Source organism: Artibeus jamaicensis, unplaced genomic scaffold (assembly GCF_021234435.1).
Source record: "Artibeus jamaicensis isolate MK-2021 breed Jamaican fruit bat unplaced genomic scaffold, CSHL_Jam_final contig_1028, whole genome shotgun sequence".
In the NCBI taxonomy this organism is placed as follows: Eukaryota; Metazoa; Chordata; class Mammalia; order Chiroptera; family Phyllostomidae; genus Artibeus; species Artibeus jamaicensis.
Window position 1 is genome coordinate 1,673,233 of NW_026521201.1, and position 14,890 is coordinate 1,688,122.

Consider the following 14,890-nt stretch of genomic DNA (forward strand, 5'->3'; position numbering starts at 1 on the left):
TGCTACAGATAAAACTTGGAAAAGGGCATAGGAGTGCAGGAGATGGATTTTACAATTTTAAATAAAGTGGTCCTATAAGGCTTCGCTGATAAAATGTCTTTTGAGACCTAGTGTTTCAATTACGTGCAAAGCCATGGTGGAGTTACTGTGTTAAAAATGCAATTATCCAATTACTTTTTTTCCTTAGATACCTCCCCGCCCACTAAGTAACACTACTTTTCATCTCCAGCCGGCTATATTGTTTACCCACAACAAACATGGCAGTAAAGTCTTCAGCCCGACACTTGAGCGCTCAATAAGGATAGCTGCAGCACTTCCTGTCTTTGCCCTCAACAAAGATGGCGACACTACTTCCTGTTCTCGGTTTTCACCTTTGATAAAGATGGTGCTTATGGCTCAGGTTCCCTAACACTGGATTCCGGTGGCAGTTTTATTTATTTATTTTTTAAGATACGTGTTTGCAGACGTAAGTAACAGGAAAGCAGAAGCTCCGCATCCATCTTTTCTCGAAGGCCCGGTGCAGTGGGGTCTGTGGCCTAACGGCCTGGGCCGACACGGCTCCCCCTCCCTCCTATCCTGCGGGCGGAAACCCGAGTGGAGCCGCTTTGGGTGGCTGGCGGTGGGGGTGAGCGGGGCCCAGCTCTCCCCTCGGTCCTCCCAGAAGGTCATTCCCAACACCTTCTTTTTAGCGGGTCAGGTTGTCCCCCAAACCTCTCGTAGTCCCTCCTGTTCGTGATACAAGCTTCCGCTGCTGAGACGGGACAAAAACAAATTGCAAATGGGCGCCGGCAGCCAAGAAGTGCACGGCATCCTCACCTGCCACCACTCGGACTGGGGCCCTGGGCTGCCTGGAGGGCTGGGGGCGGGGGGCGGGCGCGGGCCGTGGTTCACTCTGTGTGGGTGCCCCTGCCACTTACACAACCTCCCCTCAGCTCACTGGTGCAGTGGTCTTGGCAAAATGCCCTCAAACCCTGCGTGTCAGGCCTGGCGTGTGGACTTTTTTCAATTCAGACTTGCAAGTCTGAATTTTTCAAGGGATGGGGTGGAATTTCTGATTATATACAAGATTACTGGAGACTGGACACAAACACTTAAATGTTTTTCTTGAATGTGATGGTGTATAAACCTTTTCTCCTACGGTAAGAGATTTTTAAACTTATTGGTACTGCTGGTTTCTGGCCCCCCCCCCCCCCCCCCCCCGTGCCCATTGCCGAGCAGCTTCTGCCAATACCCATGTTCAAAAGGGCACCTGCAGGCAGTTTTCTGCAGTGGTGGGGCAACTCTGCTGAAGACACTATTCAAATAAAACCACTGTTTCTTCTCAACTATGTTAAAATGAAATGTCTTTTAATGTACTACTCTGATAAAAGTTGCTTTTAAAGCAGGGTATCTGAACCACTCCCCCCCCCCCCAATGTTTTTATAGAATAAGGAATTGAGCTGGGACTCCCGTTGTGTGGAAACCAGAATCAGAAAAAAAAGATTCATATTCGAGAGTTTTCTTGAATTATGAAACAGATTATGTTTGAAACAGTTGAAATGAATTAGTCTTGGCTTAATAGCCGGAAGTTCAACACCATGGCCGGCACTCTAGGGTTCAAAGATGTCCATTTCCTTCAGGAGATGACATTGTAGGGCAATAGCTTTAGGGACACATCAGTATTCCTGTAATCTGAGCTACAATTTTGTCTTTTCCCAGGGGGAAATGGAGGCTAGAGACAAGCAAGTGCTTCGCTCCCTCCGCCTGGAGCTGGGTGCCGAAGTACTGGTGGAGGGACTGGTTCTTCAGTATCTTTACCAGGAAGGGGTCTTAACAGAAAACCATGTTCAAGAAATCAAAGCTCAAACCACAGGCCTCCGGAAAACAATGCTGCTCTTGGATATCCTGCCTTCCAGAGGTCCTAAAGCATTTGATACATTCCTAGATTCCCTACAAGAATTTCCCTGGGTGAGGGAGAAGCTAGAGAAGGCAAGAGAAGAAGCCATAACTGAGCTGCGTGCAGGTATGCCTCAAAAGATCACTTCAGACCAGCTCCAGAATTGTTGAATTACAGCCTTTGGATTTGAAATTGGGGTTTTAGGCTGCGAGGGGATCAGCAGTTCCCAAAAGTGGGTAAGGAGTTTGGACTGAAGACAAGGCATTTACAGGGGTGGGATGGGGAGGTGGAATTAGGAAGTGCCAGGAAAGAAGGAAAAATGAACCATGCTTGAGAGGGTGAGGAGGGCGCTCAGAGAACAGAAATGCTTCCAGGGAAACTTGGCAAATCACTGGGGAGTCATGTTCTCATCTGGGAGCCAGGTCATATCTCAGTCGTTGGCATCAGGAGCCATTTGGAAAGTGCAGACGGGAAAGTGGGCATTAGGCCTCCTGGTAACTGCTTCATGGGTGCCAGAGCTGCCGGCTGGAAAGGTCAGGTTCTTGAAGGAGGAGACAGCCTCTAGGAAGGCTGGCCTTGCACCTGTTCCCTGGGCTGTACTACGAGGCCAAAAGGGATTATCTGGAAGGCTGGCTTAATTTGTTTTTAAAGGTATTGATTTAAAGTCATCCTGTGTAGTTTGGTTTATTCAGACACCCAGAGTATTTAACTTTGTAAGGATAGTAGTTTGTGATGGGTGTCATTTTGATGTTAAGGAAAGTTGAAAACTATGGACAAGAGAGCCCTAGGGCCGTTAACCTGGCATTAGGTTGTAGCAGGAAGATGTGATATGAAATACTTGTCCCCTTGTAACAGCTCCCATGATTTATACTTTTTACAAAAACTGAGGAGCAGAGAACTGAACTGACAAAAAAAATTGAAAGTTGACTTCCAAATTTTTATCAGAGTTAGGAAATCAACATTCTCTGGAGTTTTTGATAGCTTCAGAAGTCTAAACTTCTCCAATCAGTGGTTGCTAGACTTTGTTAGTGCTGTTTTTAAAATACCAGTATATCTGGTTAAAAAGCAAATACCAGTAATAAAAGACCACTTTTATTGTTTTTGCCTCATGGAGCTCATATTTTGAATGATTTTTACAGATGTTTATTAAGTACTCATGATTAATTTTTCTATTTTTATTAATGACATATGTCTGAATATTTGATCAGCATGAGTTAACCAGTTAACTTAGGAAGGCCTAGTAAAATCCCAGTGGAAAAAGAAAAAAATATTTTCATTTCCTGGTATGACCAAATTACAAGCCAGTTTATGTTTTATGCTTTTTGAAATGCTGAAAGTAGTTGGTCTTTGAAGACCACAGGAATTCTCAGGTATGAGAACAAAGACAAATGAAAGTGTCTAAGACATTTCTACTCCTTTATTGAAAGCAGAATAAATTGCATAGAATTGGGGAGATGTTAAAAAAATATTAGGGTATCCGATGTCTTTTCCTGGTATGTGACTTAGAGGTTCTTCTTGGCAAAATATAGTTGGAAACAATAAAACAGCAAACTGAAAGCCGGTTTCTACCAAAATGTTTACTGTAATTTTATAATCACTTCGGGTGATGTAAATAGTACTGTTGTGTGTTTTTAATAGGGGTATGACGTCATTGTCATTTCTTCAGATTCATTCTGAGAACAAGAAAAAAATTTAAGATGTTTTATAACCAAATGATGAAAGTTACAGAGAAGTTGAGAGAATAATAGTTTTGTTTTGTTTTTAAGTAAGCAGAACAAAACATTATAGAGTGGGAAGAAAAATCTAGTGTGTCTGTATTGAAGTTTAGAAAAATAATGTTAGTTTGTTAATTATGTGGGAGTGGTCAAATGTGAAGATAGGTTGGCTACTGCACAAATTAAGCACTCTTAATTGTTTTCTTGTTGAGTATCTTTGCTAAAAAATATTCTGAAGACAGTTTGATTTACATATATCTGTATATGCCTTCTACAATGACAGTTGTGTAAATTCACTTTTAAAATAGTTATTGTTAATTATCGAGTATTTTAAGATCACAAGATATACATAAGGTATGGAGAATAATGGTATAGTAAACTTCTGTTTCCCTATTACTCAGTTAAAAAAATGTTACCATTGCCCTTGAGGACCCGGGGTGCTCCTCCCCAGTCCTCCCTCATCCTCAACCCCCACTCACTGATAAACCCTGAATTTGGGGTTTGTCACTCCCTTCTTCACTTTGTAGTTTTCCACTTCGTAATCATCACTTTTAAAATCTACATACATTGTAGAAAAATTCACTATGCCATAATTTTAGCTGTATGTATATATACACACATATATACACATAATATATGTAAGGGATGGAGGAAATTAAATTATTTTAAAGGAGTTCTTAGGTAATGGCCTCTTATTTGAGACCTTCAGCTTTGTGTTTAAATTAATTATTAATTAATTTGATGGTAGTATTTTAGTTCTAAAATTAAATTGGGACTTAAGTGAAACATTCTTTTTTAAAAAATCTTGGGAAAAAATCAGAGTTGAAGTGCCTTCAATTTAATGTCCCTGTAAAAAATTGTGAATGGACCTAGAGGCCTATCTTTCAGGACCTCAGTGCTTCTTCAGTGTTGTAATACAGTAATTTTAATAAAAATGTAAATAGTCCATTAAAAGTTTTGTAAATTTTTGAATTTTGAATAACTAGACTGTAGGAAAGTGTGGTGCTTATCTAGGTGTATATATACATCAGCCTTTCTGACCCTTTTCAATAATTTTGGTTGCAATTATTAATTAATTTGTATAGACTTGGTAGTTTCCTCTTAGAAGGAATGGCTTTCTCTTTATCTAAGAGGTAGGTCTTTCTTTAAGAAAGAGCTGATTTTATTTTATTGAAGAGTTTTCTTGTTCCAGGGATTATTTGTTTCCCCTTTGTTTGTCTGAGTTGAATTTTTGTATTTCATTTGTGAATTTGGAGCTGCCTCAAAGGCCTTATTTGGTGCTTGATTTTATGTATGTTAGTTCTTTTTATGTATGTTCTGGATTTAAACCTTTGATTCTCTCAGAATCTGCCTAGATGACTGGTCTTCCCTATCTCTGTTAATAAAACTCTAGGATGTTAATGGAGAATTGATTTTGTGTTTTTCTCACCCTGTAAGGACTCTTATCTTTTAAAAGAGGAATTCTGGCAATAAAATGACTTAATCCAGCGTGACATCATGGAAGGAACATAGTACAGTGTGTCTCATACTGGCCAAGGTCATGAAGTAGACACTAGATCAGTTGGAGATCCTCTCGGCTCCTGAGGTCATTTAGCAGATGAGGATAATGCTGAATTTGGGTGAAGGCCACACATGCCTGCCCGTCTGCCTTCCCACTGCTCATTGCTCTGTCTGCAGTAACAGGCGCACTCTAGTGCCTGAGCTACTCTGGATCTGGAAAGGAGGTTTAGGGGCAGCCGCAGTCTCACTAGCTGGTAGGACTTAGTCTAAGTGATGGTGGGAGTGACTCTTGGGTCCCAGGACTTCCCGGTCCATTGTGTTGGCCCTGGCTGTGAGACTGGGTCTCTGCCCTGATCCTCATTTAACAGTCAGCCGGCAACTCTGCCTTTAACCCTTTAGGCTTGGGAGTTATTTATTTATTTTTTACTTCTCTAAGCTAGATTTCTGCTGCACTGGCAGGATATCTTGGAACAAAACTCTGTGCCTCCTATGTTAGCATCAGATGTCTCAATTCTTTAGCCTGCTAGAGTGGCTGTCCTGGGGCTGACCTTTACTTCAACCTGGCTTGAGCTTGAGCTAGTGAGTCCTTGCCATGGACCTTGTGCCCTGGCCTCCATGGCTGCCCTCCCTGGAGCAAGACGCACGGCTGGCCTGTTCTCCGCTACTCACCAGCTCCAGGGCTCAGCCTGTCCAGGGCTTACCCCTTTTGGAGCTGGCATTGCCTGACCATGTATAGGCTCATCAGCCACTCTCTCAAGATATATTCTGGCTTCCACATGTAGACTTGGATGCATCTGATGTTACTGAGCAATAATGGCAAAAATTTTAGGCATTGTAATAGGTTTATTAGAGAGCTTCGTAGTCTGGGATTTTCTAGTCATACTGTGACTTGACTGTACTCTGCATATAAGTTCAGTGTTGATCTCAGTTTATCTAGCTTATGGTCTGTCCAGGAACTTCTACTGTGGCTGAGTAGAGTTTACTTTGTGGCATCCTGTGTACTAAAGAGGGAATGGTGAGCGAGCATTCTCAGCAAGACCCTTTCTTTTGGTAAGGGCAGAGTCCACAGAGAGCTTAGGTTTCTTGTTTCCCCTGGCATGATTTTCATATCTTCCTAAGGACCTGGGTGCCAGGGTCTAGGTAATAAAGATGTGTGAAGGATCTTCAGATCAACTGAGGGGATTCATTTGTTCATTCAACAGATAATGAGTATTGACCATGTGCCAGACATTAGATGCTAGGGATATTACAGTAAACAAAGCCCCTACTCTTATGAGCTCACTATATTCTACAGTTTGATGGGGATTGGCATCAAGTAAATGAATAAATAATACAATCATGAGCTATATGACAACTTCTTGGTTAATGACAGACTATATATATGATGGTGGTTTTATAAGCTTATAAAGGAGCTGAAAAATGCCTATTGCCTAGTGATGTCTTAGCCGTCATAATGTCGTAGGGCAATGTCGTAGGGAAACACTCAGGTGTTTGTGGTGATGCTGGTATAAACAAGCCTACTGTGCTGCCTGTGCTATACAAGTGTAGCACATACAATTAGGTACAGCACATAATAGTTGATAGTAAATAACTGTTATTGATTTATGTTCTATCATACTGTAATTTTTATTCTTTTAGAGTATTCTTTCTACTTATTACAAACATCGTACTGTACAACAGTATGCAGTGCTACTCTAGCAGCTGCCTCAAACATCTGGAGCTTACCACATCTCTTGATTGTATCATTTTCTCATACACTTGATTAAATCTCATGTCGTTTATACAGTAACATGCCATACAGGCTTGTAGCATGGGAGCAGTGGGCCATAGTATATTGCCCACGTGTGTGGTAGGCTCTACCATCTAAGTCTGTGTAAGTGCACTCTGTGATGTTCACAGAACAGTGAAATCACCTAACCACGTGTTTCTCGAAATGATATACTTGTCCTTAAGCAGCGCATGACTGTATATTAGGTGATGATAGTGCTGTGAAGAAAAACAGCATGTGTGGTGGTGAGCAAGGGCTTAGCATATTATTGGGGACGGTCAGAGAAAGCCTCTCTGATGAGGGGAGGTTCAGCAGAGACCTAAGTTCTGTGACAGAGTGGACATAGGAGGAAGAGCAGTTCAGGTAGTGGGAGCCCCAGATGAGAGTGTGGCTAGAGCCCAGGCCCATCTTGGAAAGGGACCGTCCTCCTGGAGAGATTAGTCACAGTGCACGTCAGCATAGGTGCGGTCGCAGCCGTTTGTTGTTGTGTTTTCCAGAATGTGAGATGTGTGCACAGCCATGATCTTGGGTGGGTCTTAAAATGACTTTTGATGGTATGTGGAATGGGATTGAATCCCATGGTGAGAGTTTTATTTCCTTTTTTTTTTCTGTTTCAATACTAATAACCAGGTAAAAGCCTCTGTTGGGTGCAAATATTCCTGAAACATATTGCTGATATTTGCAGTTTTTCTTTTCACAGGCAGTAAAAGGTCCTCATGCTTAAAGCCTTCTGTGGACAACAATATTTAGGTAGAATGTAGTTGTTTTGCTTTTTTTTCTTGTATCCATTTAACATCTTTCTTTCATTTATGGCAAAAAACCTTTTCTGTGTATGAAGTTCATTTAAAGAATACATTGTTTTTATTGAAGCTAAAATGAGTCAACATAAAGAAAAATACTAAGAAATAATAATGGTATGAGGATATGGCCAAAAATATGAAGATGCTTTTCACGTATGTTCTCACTTAAAAAAATGCCTGGAGTTTGGGGCAGGAGCCATTGCCTGCTGGCAGAGTTGGGGAAGGAAGACCAGCTCTCACTCAGATAGAAAATAGCGCCATAGTCAAGGTACTTTACTGTTTTGCTCATTCAGTTTGTGCACCGTGGTTGGAACTGGTTAACATTATTAGTAGAATTGCCAGAATGACTTAACTTTAGGTTGTGTAAATTGTAAACACATTAATTTGCTAGTGTAACAAAGTCAGCAAGATGAAGACATATCCTGGTGTTTCCAGACTTTTAGACTGGGAGGGACTTACAGCTCATCTAATTTTTCTGAGAAAACCAAGTCCTAGGGAGATTAAGTCAACACCTAGCTGTGATCACATAGCTAGATGTTTGTTGCCAGGACTGGAATCCAGGCCTCCCGACACTTGATTTAAGACTTTTTCTGCTGTGCAATCTTGGCTCCCCACTGGGTTTGAAATGGAATTGTTATGCTGTAGAGTTAATAGCTGAAATTAGCTTTGTAAAAATTTTACTAGTGCTTTTTTTTTCATGTTCAGAGGAAAATTTTCAAGGGCTTTTAGAGGTATTTTGGGATAAGATTTTACTAAAATATTTTATTTTTATTAATGCTAATTTTAATCATTTAGAAGGAAATTTTGATAGTTCAGTACTGCATTTCATCAGAAGATTCTCCTCACCCTCCACCCCTGCAAGGCTGACATAAAGCAGAGTGGAAGAATTTTATCGAGTATTTATGGGACTGATGAAATAATGCATCTGCTGGCAGCTAATTGCAGCTCTTTCTAGGAAAAGCAAACCATATGACAAGTCTCTCCCCAGCAGGGATGCATCCATTTCACTTTACAAAGTAGATTTACTGTTTTTTTTCTCTTAGGGATTCTCACTGTGACTATTCTCCACCCCCGCCCCCCTGCCAGTGGCTGCATTGGTCATTTGGCTACTTCAGTTACCTTATTGACCATCAGGATTGATTTAGCTTCATCTCTGGCTTTTAAAAAACTACTGATCCCCAAGCTTTGCCCAGGCCAGTTAATGCCAAAGTCTGTGGAGGCGGGGTCTAGGCGGTGGTATTAAGAACACGCATAGACACAGGCCCATTGCCCTACTAGATTGTTCTAAGTAAATCCAATGTTGAACATCTTGTTTTCAGACCAACTGATTAGGCACATGGCTCCTTTCTCACTTATTGCTCCCCAAGTGTGGGCCTCCCCAAGCTGTGCACTTACTTGAAGAGCTATTCTTATTTTTCTCTGGGGGGTAGGTGGAAAGGTGGTAGGAATGGAGATGTAGAAGGATACATAGTTTTGTTTTAAATCTGTAATCACAAATGTTTGTAATTCTCTGAATTTTTTGAACATTGCTGCTTAAGAATGTTCCAGAATCTTAGACCCACACAGGTGTCACTCTAACACCAACCTTGAGCTCCATTAGAATTCTATAGAAATACATAGGCTAGATGTATATAGAATGAATTTGATTGGAGGATTTTGAATTAGCTGGTGAATTTGGATTCGGGAGAATCATTTTTTTTATTGTCTCTTTGCATTGTTAGTTAATTAAAACTTATCCACAGTACTCTGTGCTCTGGAGATGAAGCTCGGTCCAAATGGAGACGGGACCCACCAGTGGAGAATGAGCCGGATGCTGCTCTGAGATGCGAAGCAAGCTGATGATGGCTTGAGGGTGGATGAGAGCAGGAGAGAGGTGAACAGTCAGTAGGGAAGACTGAGACTGGTTTAGTCTGTCTGCCTGTGGGTTGGTCAGACAATGTATTTGTAACTAAAAATGAATTTTAGTCTTTTCTATGGCTCACAAAGAACCTTAAATTGTATCAGTAAAATAATAATAATCATAATATTTATTGAGGGCTTACTCTGTGCGAAGCACTGTTCCAGGTGTTGGCATTTATTAATTTATGTAATCCTGAAGTGACTTGACGAGGCAGGTGATGTTATCATCCTTATTGTACTGATAAGAAAATGGAGGCACAGAGATGGAAGTCACTCCCTCAAGGTCATACGATGTGCTAGAACCAAATTTGGAATCTGGCCACTTAGACTTCAAAGCCTGCTAATTCATAGCATATAAAAATATATTCTCAGAATTCACTTTTGTCTCCTTCCCAATTCTGATAACTGGTGGCTGCTGCAGAGCCCGTTATTTACCAACCCCCATTCTTTCCTCCGCTACTCCAGTCTCTCCAGGTCACACAGCACTAGGGGATTTTTTGGCTTTTTTTCCTGCCTGTTGTCAGTGTCTCTCCTGCCTGTCGTTGGTATCTCTCTTTCCTGTCTCTCTTTATCCACTTTTTGGCTGGTAAGGTCTAATGTAGGGCCATGGGGGCCGGTCAAAGAGCAGCCTATGGATTACTCCCATCCTACCTTGCTACCTTGAGAATAAAAAGGGACTAAATTTTCTTGGCTATGACCAGGGGACAGCGTGTTGGCTCCCCTAATACTGGAATCAGGCCCCATTTTTGCAGCTCTTAAATCATGCTATTGAAAGCTGGCAGTTCCAATAACCAGCTTTTCTGGTGGTACAGCCTTAGAGTTTAACTGTACACTTAGCAAGGTAGCTTTCTCTTTTTACAGGTATAGTTTGGACTTGCAGGCTGCTGTCATAGCTAGCTGCAGGAATGTTTGCCTTTACTTAATTTTAATAGGCAGGTGTGTTTATACTTGTTCCTTAGTTTGCACAGTAAGCAGTATATGATTCTTTGGAGGACTTTTCCCTCCAGAGGAAAAAAAGGAGTACATTGTACTTTTCCAAACAGTAAATTTTAATTGAGAAGGAAATACAGCCTCTAGAAGCTTGGGGCACGTTTTAGTCCTAGGCTTTATTTTCATTAGTGCTATAAGAGAAATTTTAACTCCATGTAAGAAGTGCCAAGTTGACAATTCCTGGAAATGTTCATGTTCTATTTATGCTCAGTACCATAGCAGAGAAGCTGGCAAAATGATGTTAGCAGAATAATGCCACTGAGATGCAGTAAGGGGCAAATAGGAAGCTTGTGGTTTTACAGCCTAAATAAAAGGCTTTAAAAACAACTTTTGGTTCCATGATTTGTACATAAGATATATGGATGCTGACGGGTGATAGTGATGTTGTTACGGAGAATTCCAGAGCAAGCAGAGCACATCTGCCGGGGAGAGCTGGAGGGACCCAAGAGACCCCCACTTTATAGATATGAAAACTGAAGGATGTAAGTCAGTCTGTTAGCATGTATGCAGGCTCTTTGGTTCAAGCAGTAGACTTCCTGCTATCATAGGCAAAACCAGGAATTTTTCTAATGTATACTGGGTAGATCATAACTTTGAAAGAATTCCTAAAATTCTAGGGCTCAATAAGGGCAGGAGTGAGGCAACTCTGAGGCTCTGTGGCCATCAGTGACCATCTCCAGCTGAGTTCCTCCACTGCCTTCTCTCAGGATTCAGTCTGATTGACCAAAGTTCCATCGTAAGCCCTTCCCCTCAAACGTCAGAGTCACATGGAGTGGGGAAGGGACAGGTCCAAAGGAAGAGGGGAAAGCTGATTAAGAGATGTCCGCTATACTATGTCACTCCCATTCTTTTTATATTGAACAGGTGCCACACTTACGGGCATGAAAAAGAAATGATAGCTCTTTAAGGAAGGAGAACATTCTACATGTTAACACAGCAAGGCCCAGGTTGAAGGCCAGAGGTAATAAGAAAAGAACAGGAGAGAAGTTTTTAGAACAAGACAGTTCTTAAACCTTTTCTTTTTAAAAAATATTTTATTGATTATGCTATTACAGTTGTCCCATTTTTTCCTCCTCTTTATTCCCTTGTGCTGTGCACCCCCCACTCCTGCCAGTGTTCCCTCCCCTTAGTTCATGTCCATGGGTCATACATCTAAGTTCTTTGGCTTCTACATTTCCTATACTATTCTTTCCTATGCTATACCTTCCCCTGTCTATTTTCTACCTACCATTTATGCTTCTTATTTCTTGTACCTTTTCCCCCATTCTCCTCACTCCCTCTCCCTGCTGATAATCTTCCATGTGATATCCATTTCTGCGATTCTGTTCCTGTTTTGGTTGTTTGCTTAGTGTTGGGAACCGCTCTGCCTGGTTTCAGGAATTGTAACTGCCTCCCGTGGCTAAGACTGAGTGAGCGACCTCCGGAATGCGAGCCGCTTAAAAGACAAAGCTTGTCTCTGGTAGCAAACACTGCTTCAGCTTCTTCCCCTGCCCTCAAAGCATGGTCGATGCCCATGATGGGTAAGACCCCTCACGGGAGGGGCAATAAAAGTCCCTTGAGCAGGGGGCTCTTGGCCCTTCCTTTTTGAGTGATCGGCCACCTTTCCTCCCCAAGCAGATCATGTCTTGGTAGTTTCACTTTCATCTGTGGCCGATGGGGGGACTTTGTGGACAAAGTTGCCCCCACAGCTTAGCTTGTTTTTTTTCTTTAGGTTTGGTTTTGATAGTTGTGAGTTTGTTTGCATTTTACTGTTTATAGGTTTAATCATCTTCTCTTTCTTAAATAAGTCCCTTCAACATTTCATATGATAAGGGCATGGCGATGATGAACTCCTTGAATTTGATCTTATCTGGGAAGCACTTTATCTGCCCTTCCATTCTAAATGATAGCTTTGCTAGATAGAGTAATCTTGGATGTAGGTCCCTGCCTTTCATGACTTGGAATACTTCTTTCCAGTCCCTTCTTGCCTGTAAGGTTTCTCTTGAGAAATCAGCTGACAGTCTTAGGAGTACTCCTTTGTAGGTAACCGACTCCTTTTGTCTTACTGCTTTTAAGATTCTCTCCTTATCTTTAATCTTGAGTAATGTAATTATAATGTTCCTTGGTGTGTGCTTCCTTGGGTCCAGCTTCTTTGGGACTCTCTGAGCTTCCTGGACCTCCTAGAAGTCTATTTCCTTTGCCAGATTGGGGAGGTTCTCCTTCATTATTTGTACAACTAAGTTTTCAATTTCTTGCTCTTCCTCTTCTCCTTCTGGCACTCCAATGATTTGGATGTTGGAATGTTCAAAGTTGTCTCAGAGGTTCCTAAGCCTCTCCTCAAATTTTTGAATTCTTATTTTTTCATTCTGTTCTGGTTGAATGTTTCTTTCTTCCTTCTGGTCCAAACTGTTGATTTGAGTCCTGGTTTCCTTCCTGTTATTGTTAGTTCACTATATATTTTCCTTTATTTCACTTTGCATAGCTTTCACTTCTTCCTCCATCTTGCGACCATACTTAATCATTTCTGTGAGCATCCTGATTACCAGTGTTTTGAGTTCTGAATCTGAAAGTTGTCTTAGTTCTATTTTTGGAGCTTTGATCTGTTTCTTCATTTGGGCCATATTTCTTTGTTTCAGTGGGCCTGTTACATAAGAAGAGGTGGAGCCTTAGGTTTGTGCCAGGATGGGGCAACCCATTTTGCTGGCACTGTATGCGGGGGAGGAGTCCGAGAGGGAACAGTGCTGCTTGCTCCGCTCTCTGCTGGCTTTCAGTCATTTCCTCCACTTGCCCACAAGCAAACTGTGCCCTTCTGGTACTGATTCCTGGGTGGGTGGGTTTCTATACATTCTAAGACCCCATGGGTCTCTCCAATGAACTCTCCTATGTGGCTGGGAGTTTCTCTCGCTGCTGCAACCCCCACAGATTTTTACAGTCAGAGGTTTTGAGGCTTTATTTCCCTATGTTGAAACTCTGGGTTGCATGGTCTTTCTCTCTCACCAGTTGTTCTTCCTGGTTTATCCGCATGCAAATGTGGGACATCTCATCTGCCACCTGCCCTTGCAGTGCATGCCAGCTGCCTGTCTCCATCCCTACTACCAGTCTGGGTGAATGTTTCTTCTTTAATTCCTTGGTTGTTTAACTTCCATACAGTTCGATTTTTCTGGCAGTTCTGGTTATTTTTTGTTTTAAATTTGTTGTTGTCCTTGTTTTGGTTGTGTGAGGAGGCAAAGTATATCTACCTACACCTCCAGGTTGGCCAAAAGTCCTAAATCTTTTCAAAATGAGAAGACGTTGGGGAAAAATTGATTAAGAATGTTAGAGAATAAGTAGCATAGATGGTAGGTAGAGAATAGACAGGAGGGAGGACAAGAATAGTATGGGAAATATAGAATCTAAAGAACTTGTGACACATGGACATAAACAAAAGGTGGGGGAGGGGGTGTGCAGGGTGGAGGAGAATGAAGGGGGGAATAGGACAACTATAATGGCATAATCAATAAAATATATTTTAAAAAAAGAATGTTAAAGTGGATAGAAAGTTAGAGAATTTGAATTGGGTTCTAGCTAAAGGTTTTACATATGTAAACTTACTTTATCCTCATAGTCCTTTGAGGTAAGTACTATTATTATCATTTGCATTTTACAAATGAATTTATGGCTCAATTGCCCTAGGTGACACAGCTGGGGTAGAAGCAGAGCAGAGATTTACCATGAACAGTCTGGTTCTCCAGTCCACGCTATTAATCACTAGGCTACCCTATCTCTAGTATTAGTTCTTGGTTTTAATGGGTGTCACCTGGGTAAGCTTTAGCTGCTTTCTTTTCTTTTTAAAATTATTCAATTATTTACTTTTAGAGATAGGGGAAGGGAGGGAGAAAGAGGGAGAGAAGCATCAGTGTGTGGTTGCCTCTTCCACACCCCTACTGGGGACCTGGCCTGCAACCCAGGCATGTGCCCTGACTGGGAATCGAACTGGTGACCTTTTGGTTTGCAGGCTAGCACTCAATCCACTGAGCTACACCAGCCAAGGCCACTTTATTTTTTGACCCTATCTTGGCCAACGTTTCCATTTTTTTTTTTAATAGTTTACCAAATGAAAGATTAAAAAAAATACCAATGATGATAAGAAACATTTTCTAAGAAAAGTGATTAGACAACATAAAGATTTCGAATGAGATTGATAATGGCAGTTTTTGTTTGTTGAGTCTTTAAACTCTCTAATTATTTTTATTGTTAATCTGTCATTCGATGGTGCTATGGGGCAGTTGTGCTTTTTTAGGCCTCTCCTGTTTGTTTAAGCTGCTGTTTATTACTTCATGTGCCAGTCAGGAGATCCATGCAAGAGGAAAAACCATACCTTTAC

The 14,890-nt window shown here is 41.5% G+C and overlaps 1 protein-coding gene across 3 annotated transcripts in view; it reads left to right on the forward strand.

The window, feature by feature from the left end:
- The first annotated feature begins 333 nt into the window (after positions 1 to 333).
- CRADD (CASP2 and RIPK1 domain containing adaptor with death domain) overlaps positions 334 to 14,890 on the forward strand; it is a 202,488-nt gene continuing 187,931 nt past the window's right edge. Inside the window, exons 1-2 of one of the 3 annotated variants that reach the window (XM_037141881.2) lie at positions 334 to 466; positions 1,699 to 2,002. In XM_037141881.2, the coding sequence (XP_036997776.2) occupies positions 1,705 to 2,002 (298 nt within the window). In that variant the 5' untranslated portion in view covers positions 334 to 466; positions 1,699 to 1,704. Of the gene's footprint in view, positions 467 to 497; positions 665 to 901; positions 1,140 to 1,698; positions 2,003 to 14,890 lie in introns of those variants that run through there. The other 2 variants (XM_037141888.2, XM_037141898.2) reach the window with 2 other exon arrangements.